The sequence below is a fragment of the Neolamprologus multifasciatus genome, chromosome 22 (genome assembly GCF_963576455.1).
Source record: "Neolamprologus multifasciatus chromosome 22, fNeoMul1.2, whole genome shotgun sequence".
NCBI lineage: Eukaryota > Metazoa > Chordata > Actinopteri > Cichliformes > Cichlidae > Neolamprologus > Neolamprologus multifasciatus.
Genome location: NC_140459.1, coordinates 17,681,177 through 17,704,581, shown reverse-complemented (window position 1 = coordinate 17,704,581; position 23,405 = coordinate 17,681,177). Strand labels below are relative to the sequence as shown.

General features: G+C 41.5%; 1 protein-coding gene across 1 annotated transcript; it reads left to right on the top strand.

Moving 5' to 3' along the window:
- Positions 1-1,076: 1,076 nt before the first annotated feature.
- On the top strand, positions 1,077-22,828 carry cap2 (cyclase associated actin cytoskeleton regulatory protein 2). The gene is made up of 13 exons (XM_085149137.1): positions 1,077-1,354; positions 6,300-6,421; positions 6,502-6,602; positions 8,206-8,283; positions 14,143-14,286; positions 14,858-14,943; positions 15,304-15,409; positions 19,512-19,707; positions 19,816-19,982; positions 20,192-20,315; positions 20,408-20,490; positions 20,657-20,800; positions 20,899-22,828. The coding sequence occupies exons 2-13, from the start codon at positions 6,310-6,312 to the stop codon at positions 20,980-20,982; spliced, it is 1,425 nt and encodes a 474-aa protein (XP_085005263.1). The 5' UTR covers positions 1,077-1,354; positions 6,300-6,309; the 3' UTR covers positions 20,983-22,828.
- Positions 22,829-23,405: the final 577 nt, after the last annotated feature.

Here is a 23,405-nt window from a genome sequence, read left to right as displayed (position 1 = left end):
CTCAATGGGTATCACTGAAACGCTGAACAGGACCTGCTCTTGATTAGGAAATGCGCTTGCTGTAAGTTACCATGGTGATTTAACCAGGTAAAAAGATAGGCACTTTCATGACACAGAAACTCTGACTGTGCCCATCTTTTATATACAGTCTATGACTGCAACAGACCGGGTGTTGTGCCAAAAAGTGATTGTCTGCCAAAAACTGATTTCCAATGTTTCTGTGTATTTTTTCTGTGTAATATCTTTACGTATGTTCGTAAATACACTTCGGTGAACAGGGTTTACAAAGGGGTTATATAGAGAATTAAAAAAATTATCCGTTTTTCAAGTATCTTTACAACTCTGTGTTATTGTACTTACATTATAACCAATCCGGTCCTTTATCCCCACTTAAAATATTTTTACAGAACTATTGTAATATTTGCTGCCATTTCTGCTGTCCTCTTGACCCACTTACTCTTAAAAAAGACATTTTTAATGTTAATGAGATTTTTTTTAACTGCATAAATAAAGGTTATATAAAAGTCGCTGCCAAAAACTGATCGCGGCTTCTACCTTGTTACACGAATGTTGTTTGTGGCTCAAGATGACTTTATGTCATCCATAAGCGATGCATTTGACATATGTTTCACATATTATAGCCCAACAAGTTACTTATAGCAGTTTAAATACAAGCAATCAGTTTTTGGCAAATACCGGAAATCAGTTTTTGGCAGACAATCACTTTTTGGCACAACACCGGCGTATGTCTGCTATTCTTGGACCTCAGTGGGGTTAAAAATAGGGTTTGGTCTTTGTTTACCTTGGGGGAACTGAGGGAGTATTTACGTTAAAAGTAGAAAACTAAAGGGCAGCTTTAAACCTTTAAACTGGTTTTGGAGTTATTGTTATGACGTGTGTTCGTTTAGGGATTTAAAATGTTGAAAATTTGCAGTCTTAAATTTCAGTCTTAAAACTTAATTTCATTCCCATGCACTATGAATATGATGATGACTGCCCAGCTTGTAAAAGGCCATTCCCTCAAAAGAGCCCCATGCCGGCATCGCCACAGCACCAATCACTTGTCTATTTTTAGCAGAGCTCTCCAAGGCTGCCATGTTGTCTGCGAGGCAAACGTCTCTCCCCCGGAGCAGGGAGGAACGGTCCTGGTCTCTGCAGCTGTGCGGCTCTCAGGTTCAACGTGTTGCTTAATTAGGACATCCCGGAAGAGGAGCCGGTGCCGCGCGCAGCTGAGTGACGGGGCAGGGGAGCAGGAGGGGACCGCAAGACAGCAGCGAACTGCCACGAATCCGTCCCGGCGTAATCACACCCCTAAAGATCCGGACAGAAATTTACCGCGGACCAGACGAGGGAGGTAAGATGCTTTTAGAGGATGTACTGATGATTTTTTTAACCAGTGTCAAGTTCAGTTCGTTTCAGTGTGGGGCGGAGGGATGGAGCCCCGGGGTGGGGGGTGCGCATCCCTACGCAATAATAATGTCCAGACAAAGTGATCCCGTGCAGCCTGCTTTCGTATGTTATGGCAGGGCATGTGAGAGCACTGTTTGTCACCTCCTTTATCTCGATCGCTGCGGGGAGTAACATTATTGCGGCGCGGAATATGAAGCATCAGACTGAAGGACGGGTGAAGTCCTGTGAGCCGGTGCCATGTCATGTTTTATTATGGAGTGATGGTGTCTTCTCGTGTTTGCACAGAGAGGGTTCATTTTGCAGCTGTGATAAACCAGTGTGAGTTTAAACAGCCCAGTAATTTTTTAGGATCACATATGCTGTACCTCAGAAACAACAGGACGCTAATACGGCAACTAAACCTTTAAACCGACTTGGACAAGATTCATATGCTTTCATATTTCAAATTGATTCATCTTTTTCTAAAGATCTATCAGCACACTCCCAGCCTCTGGTCCATATTACATGAGTTACATATCTCTTTATTAACCGCATATAGATAATCCAAATTATTATTACATAAATAGTAATATTCTTAATCATAACAGCCAAACCTTTCACCATCAACTCCCACTGATCACATCACAGCTTCCCACATCAGTAGGTGGATGAAGAGTTGCAGCAGATGAAGAATCAAAGTGTCTCCGAGTGCAGGACCCATGGCCACAGTGGAATATCTTACAGTAGGCCCATAACAGCAGGAGCCAGACTGCGTCCCAATATAGCCACAAAGATCAGATACCAGGCCGGGGGGTTCAGGAGGCACATGCAGAGTCAGGGTGAAGTCCCTAAAATCTTTCCACTGCATGTGCTGCTGGTTTTGCTGTGGAGTGTTTGTGTTGTTGGCCAACCCGACACCTGCTGACACTTAACTGCCCATAAACTAAACACTCCACATTTCGCACATTTGGACCTCTTTTAATGCTTCATGGGCTGATTCTATCACCTGATAATCACATATCACTCAGTATAGTCAGTATATAGTTCATTCATTCTTTTTTTTTCTTATCTGTTGTTTTCATGCATCATTTGGCATTTGTAGTTTGTGTATTCTTTGCTTTGTTTGTATTTTCACAAGTCAGTTGGCTGCTATAACAACATATTTTTCTCTCCAGGATAAATAAAGTTAACTGTCTTTATGTCTATTATTAAGGAGACTGGGGTAAAGGCTATTTGTTGGAAATTACAGACACCTTAAAAACAGTACTGCCACATTTTCATGCCACAGAGATGTATCTCTGATACAGCCAGCAGGCTTAACCCCCAGGCTTCTTCCCGTTAGGTCTTTGTGTTAGACTGAATGCATTCCAGTAAGTCCATATGAAAAGCCTAAAAGAGCATCATTGGCCATGTCTTTGCATTGCCATGGAGAATTTGGACAAGTGACAATAAAATCAGAACAGAGGCTGAGTGTCTTTGCTTCAGTCTTTATAGGCAAAATTTGAGGTTGTTGACAAGCGAGACAGTGATGAAGTGTTTTGGATTTGAAATAGTACAGTAGTTGATTTTTTTGCACTCTACTGAATTTAAATTTGAACTTTTTGCTCTATCCTCAAACCCAGACAAACCCAGACTTTTATGTATTATAATAATCGTTCTATCTTTGAGTTATGTCAGTATTTAAAGATTATTTTTGCTGGAGCCATCAAATTTGACTTGACTCTGAAGATCAGCTTCAATTGTTTCAGCTCTAATAAAATCTACTTTTATGGCAAAAGATTTTCAAATCTAAACATACAGTCGTTATGGCGTATTCACAAGCAACAGGTATCAAGTCTACCAGATGAAGTATAAAAGCAGGTGTTACAAAACTTTCTGGGGCTTCTTAAAAGAAAGACTTATTTTTAAGAAATCGCTTATATCACTAATCCTCAGATCCTCATGCGACAGTCTGATCTGTGTCACAAAGTTCTCCATGCTCACCAGCCTACGAGTCTGACTAATATCCGAAGCTGAAAGAATGGTTCCCTTCCCAATGAGAGGAGTGATCTTATGATAGATCGAAGTGATGATATGACATGCTTGTTTTGCTGAGTTAAATTTCATGAGCTATGGCGCATTTTGCAGAGCCCCTCGGGAGATCTGCAGACCTCACTGGACAAAGGGTGACAGGTCTACACACTAGCTGACATTTTGCAAATATTGTGTATTTTTTATTTGTATTTTTTGGGTTAATGTTTAATATAAAGTTTTGTTTTGTAATCCCACTTGGATCAGACCCTCGAGACCAGAAGCTGGTACCAAAGTACAAACTGATAAGAATATTTTCGACTCATTGCTCAAACTTTAAGTGTCCTGCTTCAGAGAACACAAACGCTTGTTGCAAACCGAGACTCTGCTCTCCAGGTTTCTGGTCTTGCCTAAGAGCTGCTGTGACCCACAGAGCAGAAATAACCTCTGAGTCCTGAAACAGGAATTTGGCACTGCTGGGAGATTTCTCCAGAGAGATTCGATGACGCCCATCAGGACATGTTTGCTGCTCACAGGACATAATTAGTAGACATAATTTACAAAGATTACAGACAGCGAATGCTATTCAGCCAACATAGCTGCCATATTATTGGAGAGTGTTTCCGAGCGTTTCTGTAGATCGTTTTTGTAAAGCAAAGAGAGCCGTCTATAACTCACACCCCTGGATTGTATGTTGGACACCCAGGTAAATAGCAGGTGTCAGATTAGGAAGCATGTGTTACCTAGCAGTGGTTTGCGTAAACATGCAGCGGGTGGCTGGATTGAGTTCCTCTTCTGTTGACTAATATATGTTGGAAACAGGCCTGCATCGCTTCATAGTGAGACATATGGCTGGTCAGTGTGACAAAGTGGTCTGTGGAGTATTCTCGAATGTATTTCAGCGGTGCTCAGTTACTGTTTGTTTACCTCTGTCCAACAGCCAGAAACATGTGAATTTATGCAAATATGTATGTAAGTATGTAAGTAAGTAAATATGTATGTATATGCATATAAGTTTCCATAGACTAAAAGAGAAAGCAGGTCTTCCCGTTGTATATATCTTGTCCTTCCGGGGTTGATGTTGATCATTACAGAGCAAAAACCTCCAATATCGATACATCAGTCCATATTTTATGCAAAATATAGACATTGATGAAGGAAAAGGAAAATGTTCTCAGTTCCTGCATCTTCAAAAAAATCATGGTCTACATGGTCTGTGCTCAAGAGTGAGGCTGGTGTAGGTGCATCATTAGCTACCATGCACAGAAGTCTGCAGAAAAAAAAAGGCTACTGTCATATCCCTAAAACAGAGCCATGCATGAAACAGAGACAATATCAGACAACAGCATCTTACTTGGACAAGGACCTGAGATGGTTTGAACAAGTGTAGAGGAGGGATAGTGGATGTGCTGGACAAAGGATGCTGAACACGGAGCTGCCAGGAAGGAGGAAAAAAGCAAGACTGCAGAGAAGATTCATGGATGTAGTGAGAAGGACATGCAGAGGGTTGGATGTGACAGAGGAGGATGCTAAGTATAGGGTGAGATGGAGGCAGATGATCTGCTGTGGAGAACCCTAGGGTGAGCAGCTGAAAAAGAAGTTGCACGACGATAGATGAGCTTTTAGAGATTACCTTTTATTCATTTATTTGCACACACTATAACAAAAAGACAAAAAAAGGACAAAATTATTACACAAAAAAGAAAAATTCAAATCACTAAAGCGCCCAAAGATAAGCAAATAACCATAAATAAACTGTATATTTAATCAAAGAATCCACTTCATTGTTTGACTTTTCTCTCAGTCTGGCATCAGTTTCTGCCTTTCTTCATCCCGATTAGGTGACACTTTGAAATTGTTATGACCCAGGCTGTGACTGTGGCAGTGAGCCAGACACCTCATACAGTGACATTATTTATACAAGGCGTGCTGCACATAGCTAAATTTAGTGTTGATGAAAATCAGGAGCAGCGCAGTGAGAAGGTTGAATAGTGACAAACATCACCAAATAAAACAAAAATAATGATTATAAATGAATTGTAATGATTTCAGCTGTCATCACCAACTGCGCCTTATCTCTAAGGCTAGGCATTATGTTCCGCATGAGGACCTGGAGAAGCTTATTCACGCTTTTGTGACCTCCAGGTTGGATTATTGTAATTCCTTGTACTACGGTCTTCCCTCTTCTCTTCTTCTTAGACTGCAAACAGTCCAAAATGCAGCAGCCCGCCTCTTGACTGGTACCAGGCAATTTTGCCCTATTACTCCTGTTCTAGCTAGCTTGCATTGGCTGCCCATAAAGTACCGTATTCAATTTAAAATATTACTCCTTACAGTCAAAACTATTAATAAATTAGCGCCAAGTTATCTGAGTGAACTTCTCAAACCACATACTCCTGCTAGAACACTCAGATCTGCCACTCAACTACTTCTGACCCAACCCAGATCTCGGCTGAAGTCCCGGGGTGACCGTGCGTTTGCTCTGGCTGCCCCGGTACTGTGGAATGACCTTCCTCTCGACCTCCTTGCATCTGATTCCATTGCACTGTTCAAATCACGACTAAAAACCCACTTATTCAATCTTGCCTTTCCCTCTAGTTAATATTTCTTTTATGATTTTATATTATGTACTTTTATGCTCATTTAAACTCTTGTTTGCTCTGTACTTGTTGCTTTCCTATGTATCAGTGACAGCTACCTGCTTGCATACTTAGTACTTGCTTTGGTCCTATTTCTATTATCCTCCTCCTATTCTCTATGTTACTTGTTAAGCACCTTGGCATACCCTTTGTTTTTTAATTGTGCTTTATAAATAAAGTTAATTATTATTATTAAGATTATTATCATGTGACAGCAGCAGCGGCCATGAGTAAGAATCCGTAGCTGCTCTTGTTTTCCAGGTTTGTCTTCATGGAAGGATTAATGCAGCGCCTGGAGCGAGCTGTGACTCGCCTTGAGCAGATGTCAGCGCAGGCGTCCAGCGGGATGGCCAATGGGGACTGTGTCAACGGCATTGATGGAGGCAAGTCTGTTAAACTTGCATTCGGAGGATTAAATTAAGACAAGCAAGCAAGTTAGCAGGATTTCACTGTATTTTTCCAGGTCTGTCTCAGTGCGTGGAGGCCTTCGACGTGCTGATGAGTGGCCCGGTGTCAGACTACCTGAACAACAGCCGCGCCATAGGGAGCGAGGTGGAGAAGCATGTAAGGCTTCACCCACTAAAATCTAAAGTCTCACATATGCTACCCTACAAATATAAAATCACTTGTAGGCACTGTTCATGCATCAGCTGCTGCAGACAGATGTTTCTGCAGCTGCTGCTGCAGCAGTCTTCTCTTACATGAACATGAACAAACTTATAAACACTCTACAAATGGAACCTTTTATGCTTTTGAATGCTTTGTACTATCCAAAGACGACCACATGTCTCTATAGACCTGTTGTGCTTTTTTTTTTTTCTTTTTTTTCTCCTATGTCATAGTAGGTCTCTCATTCTGCTGTTTGTCAAACCGATCATGATTTAAAGGGGCATTCCCTAAACCTCATACTGAATTCAGCTCATGCTTTATAAGGAGCATATATTTATCCTCAGAGTGTCAACGGGGCTTTTTAAACGAGCCTCTTGCTCTTGTTAAAGAACATTATTTTTTCATTAACATGGCTTTGTTGTGAAGTAGTTCACAAAAAAAAATACTATAACATTTGAAAGGTTAGCTTTATACTTTGGGACATATTTAGTTTCTTGCTTGCTTCTCAAGCCAACCATACAAAGGCAAGACAAGACACTCATCAAGACATTTAACGCTGTATAATTAAGATGACGTATTTGGTTTTTGCCATAAAGATGTGAGACTGTTGTTTGTTGTTTGGCTTTCTCTAACAAAAGATCAGACTGTTCGTAAATGAGCGTCTAATTTTGTGCCTGATATATTTATCTATAAACTAAGCTGCGCAAAGGAAGAAGAGCTCTCTGCAAAGGGAGCACTGCTGAAAAGAGGAGAGCCACCACAGATTTTCATTCTCTGCCAACCTTTATCTCATTGGACACACATTTATAAACACAGGATTGTCCCACTCTAGATTCCACTTAGATAGGCAAAGCTGTATGGGAGGTCCATGGTCCCAAAGAAGGCAGACAACATGTCCGTGTGTGTGTGTGTTTCCTGTCCTTAACAAAGCCAAGGATGGGAGTATGATTGATCTTTGACCTTACATTCATTTATCAAACTGTTAGTGGAGGACCTTTTCCTATTTGGTAATGACCTCTACTCCCCGTAGGACCAGGAAGTGTTTTATGGTATGCCAGTTGGCAATAATAGCTGTGTTATGTCCTTGGAATGAATCCAGAACAACAAAAAGCCTCCAAAACAGACGTGTAAAGGTACTGCCTGAGTTTCCTCTGTGCCTTGAAAGATGGTTTCCATCTCTGTGTCCCATCACTGAACACGGTGGAGGGTGTGTGTGTGAGAGAGAGATAGCCAGAGGTGGTTTCTTCAAGTTTGTAAAGCTCCTTTTATGGAAAAAGCCTCCCCGGTGGTTCCCTTGGCCTGCAAATGGACCTCTCACACACACACACAGAGGACACGGTTGGCTGGGAATAACCCGAACTAAGCGAGTGAGAGTGTGTGTTTGTGTGTGTATATCAGTTAGACATAGTCATTAGAGTGTTTGCCTAGATTTCTGCAGCGACTGCTCAGATTGTTCATGTTCTCTGCATGGTGAACAATCTGTGAAGACAAGCACTCATCAAGTATAACATAATGTATTATGAGATCAGTCCTAACATTTACACTTTGTGACTGACAGGCAGAGATGGTGATGAACGCCTTACAGACTCAGAGAGCTTTCATCAAGATGGCTGCCACACACCAGGAACCAGCGCAGGTACGACAGGAGGACATTAAAAGGGAAACCTGCACTGATGATGTCACAGTGTAACCTCAGAAGCTGTGGGATGGTTTTTGGGGGGTTGTTTTGTTTTTGTTTTTTTTTTGGGGGGGGGGGTTTATGGGCACTGGGTAATTATAATATAATTTGTCTTATATAAAGATCTAATTAAACTTGTAAAACACAACTGAAAACATGAGCTAAAATGAACTGGCTTATGGAGTCGGGACATATTATTGTTATGTGAAGGCTGTGTGCACGCAGGGGTGGTGATATGAAGGACCCAAAATGCAGACTCACGGAAATCAAAGGTGAACTTAAATACAGCTTTAATGCTGAACTCCAAAAAGTAACAAAACTGAGACTCCAAGGTAAACTTTACACAGACAGAACACACAGCAAAATAAGGGTAGATCACGACACGGACACAGAGAAACACAGGGCTTAAATACATAGAGGGAGCAATCAGGGAATAGACAACAGGAGGGAAACACAGCTGGGGCAAATCAGAACTGACGAGACAAGGAAACGTAAATTGAACACACTGAGATAAGACAGAGACCTTCAAAGTAAAACAGGAAACACATAACACAGACTGAACAAAAGACACAGACTCACATGCAGGCACTACAACAGAGGGAACAGAGATGTGGGACCAGGGCAGACACAGACACTGACTGGACACGGGGATATAGCAGACAGGGGAGACAGCAACTAAGGATTACACAGAGACAAACCATAAGACATGAGTCTAACGAAAACCCAAAGACTAGAAATTATAAATAATATAATAAACTCAAAAACCCTGGGTCAACGACCCAGGCATCCTAACAATTATGCATAATCGTATGTCACCAATTTCAATCTTTCACAAAACAGTACGATTTTATTTATAAAGCACCAAAAATAACAACAACAGTCACCTCAAAGTGCTTTATATGGTAAGGTAAAGACACTACAATAGTGCAGTGTTTTCTGTCTGATCAGCTGTTAAATAATATTTGATGAACTACAACAAAAACTACAAGTGTGGTTATGCACCCTGATTATTTAATAGCATATGGCATCTGTCCTTTTTATTCGTTTACAGGCTGCAGCCGGTCTGGTTTAACTCTGTCAGCTTGTTTAAAACTAAAATAATCCCACAGAGGTGATTTTGTTTTCCTTTTTCCGAGAAGCTCTTACACAACAATCACCTAAGGACAGGAGACTGAAGCTAGAATTTACACAAGCTCACAAACGTTGGGCCGTAGACGTGTAGCCTGGTCTGACGAGTCTCATTTTCTGTTGTGACAGCCAGATGGTAGGGTCAGGATTTGGCATAAATAACATGAAAGCATGGATCCATCCTGCCTTGTATCAACAGTTCAGCCGGCTGGTGGTGTATTGGTGTGGGGGATATTTTTCTGGCACACTTTGGACCTCTTAGTACCAACTGAACATCATATAAACATGTCTGTGTAGGTTGTAGACAGATATTGGTAGTCTAAGGAGCTTGGAAAGAAAGCGACTGGACTTCTTTAAGCTTAAGATGTTTCATGTCTCATCTGAGAAGCTTCTTCAGTTCTAAGACCAAATGTTGGAGAGTCCCAGGTGTTTAAACCTTAGTGGGGATTGTCCCTTAAGAGGGTCATTGACTTACATTATTAATCATTTGCCTCATAACATGAGGCAAGGTGGAAAAAAGGCAGTTCTGAAGGGAAGGCCAACCACGTACTAGCGAGGTGTACCTAATGAAATGGACAATGATATATGGTGGACAGCTGTCCACATACAAAAGGTAGGTTAGACAATCAGGAAGAAGGGAAGACAGAAGAAAACAAGGCATCATTACAGGGAAAGACAAAAACAAAGAAGATGAACAAGGAAAAGTAATTTCTATAAAAAATCAGGAAGACAAAGAAAGAGGATGGCAAAAACAGGAAAACCCCAGGAACTCAAAACAGAAACCAAAACTAAATAATATCGCAACCGTACCACTCAACATCACAAAAAGATGGCTCCATGAAATCTAACCTGATATGACAGAGCAGTTCAGTGCTGTCATAATTATTTTTCACTGTATCCTCTTTATTGTCTTTAGAGCCTGTCTGAATGTGACACAGACAGTGTTACCATGTGACTGGATTCCATGACTGCGATTGGCTGTTTGTGTTTCAGCTCTCAGCTGAGCCACACAAAACCTGCTGAAGCGTGGTGCAGCTCTCATGACTTTAAGGGCCAAATTACAGCAGCAGCCTAACAGAGAGATGAGCTGGGCCTCAGTCCTCTGTAACGGTCTGACCCATGTGTTTCCCAGCAGGCCCGTCTGTTCACAGAGGGATTACTCTGCTCTTTGACCAAGAAAATGCTAATACAACACATTCCCAACATGTTCACATATAGAGAACAGAGGGGTGGGAGAGATGTCTGTGTCTGTGTGTGAGAGAATGATATCATCCCATTGGCCTTCTGCTTGTGTTGTATGTGTGTGTGTGTTACAGGGTCCACAGAGCCCACCAGGAAGTGATTACTCCCGATCTGTCAGGTCATTGGTTGAGAGGCTGTGAAACGAGCATTCAGAGATAGTCAGAAATGCAAACAAGGAAAGAGTGAGAGAGAGAGGGGGACTAACCCAGGAGAGGGGTGGGCTGATAGAGAGGAGAGACACATTCAGCATCACAACGAAACTCAAAACAAAACACGGAAAACGGGGAAATGGTGGCTCAAGAGCTGCTACCAACGCCCTGATCCAACCACATAATGGCCAATGAAAGCTTCTTTCATTGTCTTTTTGAATGTGCAGCATGAGCAAAAACTTCACACCCTCATGTTGTAACCCAGTTAAAACCGAGAGCAATGAAACATAAATTAAAACTGAGTTAGGTAAAACCGCACACCTTTGGTGTCTGTTTTTACAGACAGGCGTTCAGGTTTTACAAGAAAAGCTGGTAAAATTTGGAACCTAAAGACCTGAAGCTTGCATGAAAACTGTAACGTAGTTTTCAAATGTTCAGATGTTAATCTGCATTCATTATCATGCAGGATGAATAGGAATAAAAAGACACTTCTGTTTATAACCTTTAAAACAGGTTGAACAGCAGATATTGTTCAATAGAAGGTGCCCTCCTTGGTTTAACTGTCATAGATGCCAGTTTAAGTTTGAATTTATAAGGCCTGATTTAAGCTTTCTACCTTAGCATGAAACGGTTTCCTTTGCACAGTCAACATAACCTAAAAACCTTTCAGTGCACAACCAAACACCAAAAAAAAAATTACTCCCCCGAGTACAAAACTTTCTTCAGAAATCTCTCACAGCTTTCCGCAGTCAGGTCTATATCTGTAGCCCTCAGCACAGATAGAGAAAAGTGTGTAACTCTGGGCAGCGCCCCTTTTCTATCCACACGCATACACACACACACACTCACATGCGCGCACACATATCTCCAAAACTTCTGGCCTTCCTCCACAGCACAGCTCTGTTGTGCTTTCTGACTTTTTATGGGCATGTTCTATATTTGAGCCTGTTGTTGGTGTGTGTGTGTGTGTGTGTGTGTGTGTGTGCGCGCGTGTGTCGACAGTTAGATCGAGTGTTAGACAAAGAGAGAAAGAGTCAGAGAAAGTAGGCATCTCACTCTCTCTCACTCTCTCATGTGACCTCAGGTTGGCCCGTTAACTCACTGTGTGTGTGTGTGTGTGTGTGTGTGTGTGTGTGTGTGTGTGTGTGTGTGTGTGTGTGTGTGTGTGCGCGCGCGCTGCTGGTCCCGGCAGTTCACACACGACTTTCTGCCTTTGATGCAGCGCTTGTGTAGGAAGTCAAGTCCTGTGCTGTTATAACGCACTGAGCTCAGCCAAACACATGATGTGAGCTGACGTTTTTTATCCTTTTTGCCGGATTGTTCTCGGCACTGAAAGAAGCAAAAAGCTCAAAAATCTGATAGATGGCAATAATGATTCAGCACACTCAGCTGAGCTTGTCAATAACTCTTTTGTCAGTGTGTTGATAGCTCAGCAGTAAACAACAAAAGTGGAAATGAATCAATTAGCTGCTCTAATACATCTCGCCAGCACGTGAACCTTCCCACAGCTGGGATGGGAGTGCAGGCGCCTCTTTTTTGCAGAAACTTCTCCAGGCTTTGTAAAAGTTTGCAGTTCCTCAGCTGGTAAACGACTAACGTGTACGGCAAGTCATTCTTTCTCACCCCTCTGTGTCCGGGAATTCTCAGAGCGAACTGTTTGCATGCAAACGAACCAACGAAGACCGACTCTGTGCCACTTCCTTCTGAAGCGGCCAAAGTGAAGTCATCAAAGGGAGGTGTGCAGGAACCAGAAGGTGGAAAACAGGCCAGAAAACTAGTGCATCCACATGCAAACAAACACAGAAAACTGGGAAATGTGACTGTAGAGGCAGAGGACAAAAAACAGCAAATGGCACGTCTGCATGGCAAGGACCATGACACTGGGTTGGGGGTGTGATATACTTCAGACAGGTCATCATGAAATATGTGATCATATAACACAACAGTTTTAACACTCTTAAAGAGGCTGTCCATATGAACATATACATAAACATAACATACACAAAGGTGCACCCAGCACCTTTGTGAATGTTATTTTTTACTCCCTAAGATCCTGCTTACTTATATGGGTGCATTACAGTTGGATTTTTCTGCACCTTATACTTTACTCTGCTCATCACAGACTTATTGTACCTCAGGCATCCCGAACAAGAGCTCAGATCTAAGCAGGGTAAATGTTTTTCCTCTGAATTTATCCTCCAGTACTCATAAATTTGTATTAAATGAGTAATTGTTCACCTTTAAATACTGGCAATAGAGATAACAGATTAGTAATGGAAGGAATTACTACAGGGAAAGGTAATGGAAAAAGTTACGCCTTAGGGAGTCAAACTTCACCCCTCGAATTTTGCTTGCTACCTTAAATTCGTCCTACATGCTCACTCTTAAGCACGGCCGATTTGCTGCAGCAAAGAGGTGATGTATTGCTTCAAAGACAGCCATTAGGTGGAGGATATAAAAGCAGCTGGAGGAGCAGAGAAAGGGGCATCTGTCTGTACTTATGAAGATCATGTGCATCTGATCAGGGGAAGAATTTGTTGGGAAATAAAGTTTAGTGCTGTTTTTGTTGCTCTCCTGCTCTCGAACATAAAACTACTAAACCTGATATACATGAATAGATTTTCATTTCTGCATCACCTCTTGCTCACGTTGAGGTGATGCATGTATCAGGAGCACCGCTGCAGCTTAACCGATCATTGCCAGCTCATCCTGATTGTTCATCAGCTTCCTCCTGTCACAGCTCATTAGCTCCATATGTTCTACATTACACTCATTTCACAGCAGATCAGAACATGTAAGCAAGTAGCAGCTATTTGCCAGTGAAACGCTGTGTTCCTGTACTTCTGTGAGCGCGGGTGCATGTGTAATTGATAAACTGTAAACATTGGAGAAACGGTATGCCTTACAAGGCCACAGGGATCTCCCCATGAACTGAGGAATGTTTTCAGGCTCGGAGCGATGGGGAGGGGAGCTGAGAACTATGAGACGAGCTATACCGTAACTGAGTTCTGGATGTTCCAGTGGAAAAAAGGCCCGGGCTAATCAAATCAGACCGTCTCCTGCAGCCCAGTTTAGGAATTGCTGGATGGTGCCGAAGTGGGCATGGAAATATAGCTCAGATTCTAAAAGAGGGGCTAAGGAGGTGGCTAAAATATACTAGCGAGTAAGATTTTACAGGCATCAGTGTTTCTTAAACAAATAAGAGAATTTGATGTTTATAGGGTTCAGATTATAATGACCCTTCTCTTTTACACCCATCTCCTGTCCTCTTCCTAATTTCTCCCTCCTGCTCTTGCAGACAGAGCTCCAGGACCTCTTGAAGCCGATTTCAGATCACATACAGGAGATTCAGAGCTTCAGAGAAAGAAACCGTGGCAGCAGCCTCTTCAACCACCTTTCAGCTGTCAGCGAGAGCATCCCCGCACTGGGCTGGGTGGCCGTGGTAAGGATGAGCACACATGAACGTGCACATGATGCTGTGTAAAGATTGGCATGTCTGATAAACCCTATTTAAGCCACAATACAAGAAAGAAAGCATATCAACTGTCTGAACAGTAAGCTATTAGCTCTTTTTGAATTTGATGGTCCTCAGGAGCAAGTATTCGACCTTTATGAGTAGAGTGTGTGTAATAACCAGCTGATGGTAAATGACGCCGATGTTAGCTTAAACCCGTCAGACAAAAGCAAACATGAAGTTAAGCCAACTTTTCAATCATCTGCGTAAACAACCTTTAATGAGGATAAATAACTAAAAGTAAGACCTTATTTTTCTTCCTACAACATGGACTTTTTCTGTTCCATCAGTACAAACATTTCTTCTGTCTTGAGGCAAAGATCATTTATATTAAGATCAAAGATCACCATCTCCAGTGCTTGAATACAAGTCTTTGAAGCTGCTTCTGGTCTGTGCAGGTTACTGTCAGGACGCTACTTATGAAACGTGCTGAACTTAAGATGTTCAGAGAAGTGTTTATGTCACAGCTTTCAGGAGATTTTATCTCTCCCCACCTCAGAGTCAGAAGCCTGGTCCATATGTAAAGGAGATGAACGATGCTGCCACCTTCTACACCAACAGAGTGCTTAAGGACTACAAGGAAACGTAAATAGAGCTCATTTTTCATCTTTTCTAGATATTTAAAACATTACAGCTGATTTATTTATTCCATAAATGACAATTCATGCAAACCATGAAAGTGACTGTGGTAAACAAATCAGGTAGAGAGATAACGGGAGGCTAGAATGCAAAAGTAGATGAAAATTAGAAAGGTAGCATAGCGAATGCAGATTTTTTTATTTATTTCCCAAATTGTTAAAACATTTTTGTGTCAATTTAACCTGCAAAATGCTGCATCGTGAGTTTCTTGCTCCGCTCACCTGCTCAGGTCCATCCTCATCCACATGCCTCCGCTTCCTTCATATATAATTTGTTATTTGACCGTTATACGTTTGTCTCTCCCAGAGACAGACGTCATGTGGACTGGGTGCGCTCCTACCTGTTGATCTGGACTGAGATGCAGGCGTTCATCAAACAGCACCACACGACAGGTCTGGTGTGGAGCAAGAGTGTGAGTACACAAGCGAGGTGCCAAGTAGATGGATTCAAAAGGCTTTTTTGCCTTTATTAGTAGAATATTGTGCTGTTTTATGTTATACTCACCACCTTCTCATACCTGAGCCTGAATCACTCCTGTTACTAGTGCTTTATAATGTCAGCTGTGTTTTTGTTTGGTTTCTGTTCGCACGGCTTGATCGTTTTATATCTGCTCAAAATAACTTCTACCATTTTTAGTTATGGAGCAGTCAGTTACATAAACCACTGCAGGGAGCATGAATGAATGAATGAGCTTCTCCTCAGTGGCCGCTCACCGCATTTCTCTGTGAAGCTTTCAAAGACCTCTGTTCCACACACACTCACACACACACACTGTTAATGTCTACTCAAGGACTAACCTTTGCTAGATCTCAGAGATTACAGTGATCTGAAACCAAATCTTTTTCCCTTATCGGTTAGAAGAGTTTTTCCTCTTGATTTGGTTACAGAAAGAAACAACAAAACTAAAGCTTCACTTTCCTTATTAACTGAATTGTTGATCCGAGGGGAAAGATGCCTGTTCACTCTTGCTCTGAGCCGCAAGTGAGGATCAATACTGCTGTCATATTTGTACGCAAACTACGAGGTTGCTGCCAGGAGATGGTTGGGAGATCTGACCTTAGCATGAAGAATGTTAACAAAGTGAAACAGCTGGCCTGGATAGTGTCATTCATAGTTTAATTTTAAACTCAAATAAAATAAACCATTTTCATTACTGAGCTTTAGAGGTGCTGTGGAGATATAGTTATCATGGACACCCTTTTTACAGGGTAGAATGATTGTACAGCATATTTAATGCCTTTAACAAAACAAGAACCAGATGCACAAGTTTGCCTTCATTTCATAAAGGCTCAAGTAAATACACACACGGCCACTAATATTTGGTTAAATGTCCCTTAGCAAGTTGCACCTCTACCGGATGCTTTTGGCACCCATCAATAATTTTCTGGTATAAATCTGGCCGGATATTTGACCACACTTTATGGAAGAAAGATAATGTTAGAGTTCATTTAATTTAGTTGGTTTCCTGGCGTAGACCCGGCTTTGAAGTGCAGTCCACACAGGCTGAGGTCGGGGTTTTGGTAAGGCCATTCAAAAATCTTTGTCTCGCTTTTCCATGTGGGCAGCTGCAAATTTCAGTCGAGGTTAAAAGTGTCGATTTAGGAGCAATGGCTTCTGTCTTGGTCTGCACCCTCTCAGTCCATGACAATTAAAAACTGGTTTCACTGTGGACAGTGATGCTGGTCTTCCAGCAGATTCCAGTTTCCAGACTTGAGCCTTGGTGGTTTCTGGTGACTCCTAACCAGTTTCCTCTCATCTGAGGGTGACAGTTTGGGTCTTCCTCCTGACACCGGCAAAGTGATGGCACATTTCAATAACTTGTATTTAAGTACAGTTGTTTGAACGTATAAATCCTGCAGTTGTTTAGAAATGACTCCAAAAAACTTGCTTAAATCCACAATTCTCCTTCTTAGTCTTCACTGAGTTCCTTGGACTTTCCCATTGTTCTGAGTATTGGTCAGTCCAGTGAGTGCTTTTAAACGAATCCTTTTATACTGGCAAAGAGAAACTACAACGTAGTCAATCATGATCACTAAAGAGAAGTTTGCAGGCCTTGTGAAGTTAAAAAAGTTAAAAGATTTAACGTGTGTTTTCTTATTTTTTAAAGTCATTAAAGATGTATGCAGTACACTCATTCGACACTGGAAAAAGAACAGTTTGAAGAAATCATTAGTGCCCTTGATGAGTGGATGTAAACTTTTGACCACAATTGTACCTTTGGACATTCAGGGCAGCTGCTTCCTTCTGTTTGCACTCTAAGTTAAGAGATCTTCTGCTCTCAGCAGGAAATCAAATAAGCCCCAAAAGGTTCACTTTTTCCTTTATTGCAACATGAAACGATGAAAACCTATGCTCAGCTAAAACTAATGCTCAACAACTGTGCTCACATGTGTACTGTCTGCATGCAGAAACTTGAGAGCCTGCAGCGGCTGTGTGTGTCAGCTGTTGGCCCTGCTGTCGGACAGCAGAGCTGCTGCATGTGCGAGAGACACACAGTGTGTGTGCGCAAACAAGGACCGGAGTGTGTGGTACCAACAGGTGGTCCTCACGATTTACTTGAATGGAGGTTTTCTTTACAGAAGTTGCCCCGACAAAGAGCCTGTGTACACACACAGCCTGTGCCGTAACCTAAACTGCAGGGCTGGTCCCTCTTCACCGATGCAACGCGTCATCTGCTCCTCAGACAGCGCTTTAGTGACAGGCCTATCCACAGGCTGACATATGGACCCATGCAAACGGTCACATTAAACTAGACACAGGGTAAAAAAAACAAAAGAACTTAAAACATTAAAGCAAGTCCGATTCTGAGTAATGAACATCACACTTTTAACACTTCAAATATTTGTTCTAGTTGTCCCTCGGGGGCTTGTAGTTAACATGATTCTAGTTATCACTGTTTAAATGGTTGAACTGACAGTTGTTTTATTTATTTCAGCTGATTATTTCTCGTATAAAATCTTTGAAATCGATAAAAATAGTAATCTCTGCTTCATAAATCTCGGGGTGAAGCCTTCAAACCTTCAAGCAAGGAGTTCTTCATGTCAGAAACAGGAAACAATAGATGTCAACTATCTAATAGATTTTGATTGCTTAAGCTGTAGTTTAAAACAGCAGAAATTAAGAAGATTTTAAGTGAAGCTAATTATATTAACACAAGGAGCCACCTTTTTTTCCACCTAAATCCTTTTTGTACACAAAAACCCACAAATACACACACAAAGAAGTGTTCAGTAGATAGTTTTACAGCCATGCATGAATGTGTGCGTGCACACATCTGCTGGTTCTAATCCAGAGGCATGCAGTGAGCTGTAACAGGTCGACATTGTTCAGCAGTGATATTCACAACACATGTTACTCGTGTCAAAGGTCAAGTCTGAGCACTCAGAGGCACGTTTGGTGACAATTTAACCCTGTGGTAGGTGTGTGGGTCTGTCTGTGTCAGCTGTGCTAGATCTTCAAAAAGCAGATGTGTGTGTGTGTGTGTGTGTGTGTGTGTGTGTGTGTGTGTGTGTGTGTGTACCCTTCTCTTCCTTACACATCAGGGCTTTTTCTTCATAATTTAAATTCTGATGTTATAAAAAAGCTGTAATGAACAAAATTTGGGAAAATGAGGCAAAAAAACATCTTGATTTTTCTTTTCTGGCACAACAGTGCATCCATCTTCTTACGCTTATCCAATTCAGGGTCGCGAGGGGCGAGATGTGGTCTATCCCAGCTGTCGTAGGCCGAGAGCCGTGTACGTCCTGGACAGGTGGCCGGTCTATCCCGGGGTTACGTTTGAGAAACAGTGCAGTCGTAAAATTTGGGCCATTTCGATGTGAAGCTGTCTGTTTTTCACCCATCAAGTAGAAAAACTCCTGTTTGATCCTGGGAGGAGACAGGTCACTTAGGGGTTGTGTCAGCACAACAGCTGACTTTCATCTTAATCATTTTTCATATTTCATCAGTTTGTTTTGTCTTTTTTTTCTTAGTCGTTATTGTTTTGTTTCTTGTTGCATTGTTGCAAGTTTAATTTTAAAGGGAAACCTCACAAACCAAAGATGCTGCGTTTCACTGTATTATAAAAGCTTACTTTAGTTTAAAATAGTATCCAAATTCATTCAAATAAAAAAAAAATTAGGTAAAGATTTTGTTCAGATTAACTTGTTCAATATTCGCGCACAACACTTAGCTTAAGTAGTACAACCGACATACAGGATGAGTCATGTGAACTGAAGGCAAAGTGAGTGAGATCTGCTTAAATTGAAGTTACTAAATTTAAGTGTTTTAACTTTCTTAAAACTCAAACAGTTCACATAAAAATGTGATTGTGTTGCTTTGTGTTTTTTTCATTACTCACATCAAGTGTCAGAGGACCAGGATCTGCGAGCACTGCAGAGTTGTGCGATTTAAGTACACTTTAAATGAAATAAGCAGGCAGACCTCAGATTCAGAGCCTGAGTCAAATTAAAATATTTTAGTAAATATACTTGAATTATTTTTAAAATATTTTCTTTTCTTCCAACATCTCTCAGGGCCCCATCGCTCCTGCTTCTCTCTTTGATTCGCCCCCAGCCCCGAGTGCACCCTGTCCACCTCCACCACCTCCTCCACCCCCTGGCCCTCCTCCAGTGTTCACCGATGACGACGACAAGCCTCAGGCGGACGCCGCCGTAGCCCAGCACTCCGCGCTATTTGCCCAACTCAATCAGGGCATGGACATCACTAAAGGTGCATCCACGAGCAACGCAGAAGAGCTGAGCGACAGTTTCCACCTTAATTTAATTTAAGCTTATATTTTTAAACTCATAATGTTATCCTCACACTTTCCATCTGTAGGTCTGAAGCATGTGTCAGATGACCAGAAGTCCCACAAGAATCCCAATCTGCGTTCTCAACAACCATCAACAGCCAAAGGCAAGAACGCGGGGCCTGTGGCTTCACCCACTACACCTGCCCAGAAAAGACCCCCTCTGCTGGAGCTGGAGGGGAAGAAATGGAGGGTGGTACGTGTGATGTGTAAATCCTATTTTGAGGATCATTTGTATTTAATTAAACCCACAACGGGAGCTGAAATGAAGGGCACTTTGGAAAATTTCAATGACAATTTAATTTGCACCTACCCAGCTCTCATTTATATCGTAGAAACAAACCCAATCCATGTGTCCTGGTAGACCGGCTGCTAATCTAGATTTTTGAATCCTTATTGTTGCAGGAAAACTTTGAGCAGAAGCACGACCTGGTGATCGAGGAGACGGAGCTTAAACAGGTGGCATACGTCTTCAGTTGTAATAACTCCACCCTGCAGATTAAGGGCAAAATAAACTCCATCATCATTGGTAAGCTGCCTGAAACCAAAATCATGAGTTTGAGCACAGATTTCATAATGTGGGATTATAATCTTCATCTGGTTTGTTCTCATCCCGCTTAGACAACTGTAAGAAGCTGGGTGTGGTTTTTGAGAACGTTGTTGGGATCGTGGAGATCATTAACTGCAAATCGATTCAGTTACAGGTGAACACATTTTTATTTTGACACAGAATTAAGCGATGTACCGAGTGTCTTGTAGGTCCGCTTTCATTTTCTTAAAAATGTTCAGAGTTTTACACCCAAAGTGTAAAATAACATCTCACCGTGCCCAAAAAAAGCCTGTCAGTAAGTGTGGCATGTCTTTCTGCAGGTTTTGGGAACAGTTCCCACCATTTCCATCAACAAGACCGAGGGCTGCCAGGTCTACCTGAGTAAGGACTCCGTCAGCTGTGACATTGTCAGTGCCAAGAGCTCTGAGATGAACATCATGATACCTGAAGGAGAGGACGATTACGTGAGTAACCGAGATAAAGACTGAGCTAATTCTCTCTATGTGTGCAGCTGTTCTTACACTTACTTTGTTTTTGTTTTCCTTTTTTTTTTTTTAAACAGAGGGAGTTCCCAGTGCCGGAGCAGTTCAAGACTGTGTGGAATGGATCCAAACTGGTGACAGAACCCACGGAGATCGCCGGCTGACTTTGTCGTCCATACGAACACAAATATATTTCCGTCCTCCTGATGTTATCCCTCAGACATACAGTACTGTGAAAAGTACTTTCCCCCTTCATAACTTTTTTTGTATAGTTGTCACACATGTTTTTAGATAATGAAACTTTAATCAAGTTTTAAAATTAGATATATTGTTCTCTGCTGACCAAACAGAACACAAAGGCTCATCTCACGCCAAAAAAACATCCTGATGGCCCCTGAGACTTTTGAGCAAATATTCTGTGGACTGACGGGACAAAAGCTGAACTTTCTAGAAAGATTGAGCCACTTAATATCTGGCGTCAAACTAACACAGCATTTCATAAAAAGAAGATCATACCAAAAGTAAAACGCGGTGGCGCTAGTGTCAATGTCGGTGGTTGCTTTGCAGTTTCAGGACCTGAATGACTTCTGGGCGACTATGCTCTCTACCAGAAAATGCTGACGGAGAATCTTCGGCCATCAACGGTGCTCAGGAAACTCAAGGACATTTGGCTTAGTCAGTAGGACAATGATCCAAAATACACCAGGAAGTCCACCTCTGAATGGCTCAAAAACCAAAAACAAATTGAAGGTTTTGGAGTAGTCCAGTCAAAGTCTGAACTTAAATCAGACTGAGATGCTGTGGCATGACCTTTAACACATTGGAGAGGTTTCTGACCATGCCGGAAACCTCTCCAGTGTGGCTGAATTAAAACAATTCTGCAAAGATGAGTTGGCCAAAAACCCTCCACAATGATATGAAACACTCATTGCCAGTTATCGCGGTTCTTGCTATCAAGGGTGGCACAACCAGTTATTAGGTTTAAGGGACAATTGCTTTTTCATACAGGTAGTTTTAGGCAGTTTTTTTCCTTTGATAAAAAAAAAAAATCATGGTCATCATCATTTAAAAATTGTGAGAAATATGGAAAAAAAAATCAAGAAGGGGGCAAATACTTTTTCATAGACCTGTAGGAAAAGTTTTCTAATAGGCACGTAGATTAACTTTTAGTCCACTTGCTGTATTTGTGACTTCATAAGAGGTTTCTCCAGCACTTCTGCAGCTGTTGTCTGTAATGAATCTGTCAGTATAACACAATCTCCCACTAGTGGTGAAGAATAGCTCAGGTTTAGGTGTCACAAACCAGAACACACTTACATTTCTGTGCCAAAACAACACAGGCATTTATGTGAGAAAGTGTAACTGCTGAAAAATAATATTTTAAAGGTATTCTCATCATTAGATCCGTTTCCTTAAAATATAGATTTTAAATGTTCCGGGATGACCACTAATAAGACCGTACTCCACTTACACCTACTGCAGAAAACTTAAAAAACCAACATTACCTTCAAATAGAGAAAAGCAAATAAGTGTCTGTGGTACATTTTCCATCCAATAAAGTGCTTCCAGCCACCTCTGTAAAGAGCATCGTGCCCAGCAGTCATGTAGTAAAGTCACTGTGAAGTACATGCAGTATTGTCCTTATTCTGCATTAACAGCTGCTGTTGTGATTGAAATGATTAATTAGCTAATTTCTTTTACTGTACAACGTATCAGCTATAGTGGTAACGGTTACCTCCAAGCACTTCCTATTGTACTTTGTATACCACTCTTATTTTGTAGCACACAGCACCAGCATAGCACAGATGAAATGCTGATACTAAAAATATAATATACGAGAAAACAATTTTATGTAATTCTGTGTCTTTTCTTCTTCTTTTTTTTCAAATAAAGTCAAAACCTCCCAGTTCTGGTTTGTTAGTTTTATTTTGTGTGAGGAAAAAAAAAAGCACAACAAAAAGAACCATGAAAGGGAGAAACAAAGAATAAAATCTCTGGAAACTTACAGGAGATCAGCCATGACATGGAAAGAAGACAATCACACAGTAGAAAAATAATCCAAAACAAATGTTCTTCCGGCTCATCCCTGTAAGGTAAGAACTGATGATATTTGGCCATAATGGCTTGTAATATCACAGAAGCAGCTCTCCCTGTTTTGAGCAGGAAGGCAAGAAGTCCTAACCAAGAACAGGCAAGAACCAGGCTAACTTTTAAAACAAAGGGACACGTGTAGATGAAAGCCTTCAATCTGAGACAGGTCTGACACAACAAGACCTGCAGCATACAAGCTGGCCGTGTACTGCTAGGTTCATAGACTATATAAAACCGTGATGTTACTCACTGGCTGCTGAAGTCCCGGCTTTAATTCTCACACTGAACATCTTGATTTCCCCATTTTAGTGTTTTGAAACAAGAAGTGACAGCAAAGGGGTGCAAATTCACAGACACTACACACTAGTATGTCAGCAGTCAGATAAATCACAATTTACAAACATTAGGTTATGAAATGAGATCTTGAAACTCTCCAGAGAAAAATTAACTGGGCTAATAACTCAAAGGCGCTGAAAGCTAACTTTCCTGTAGACTT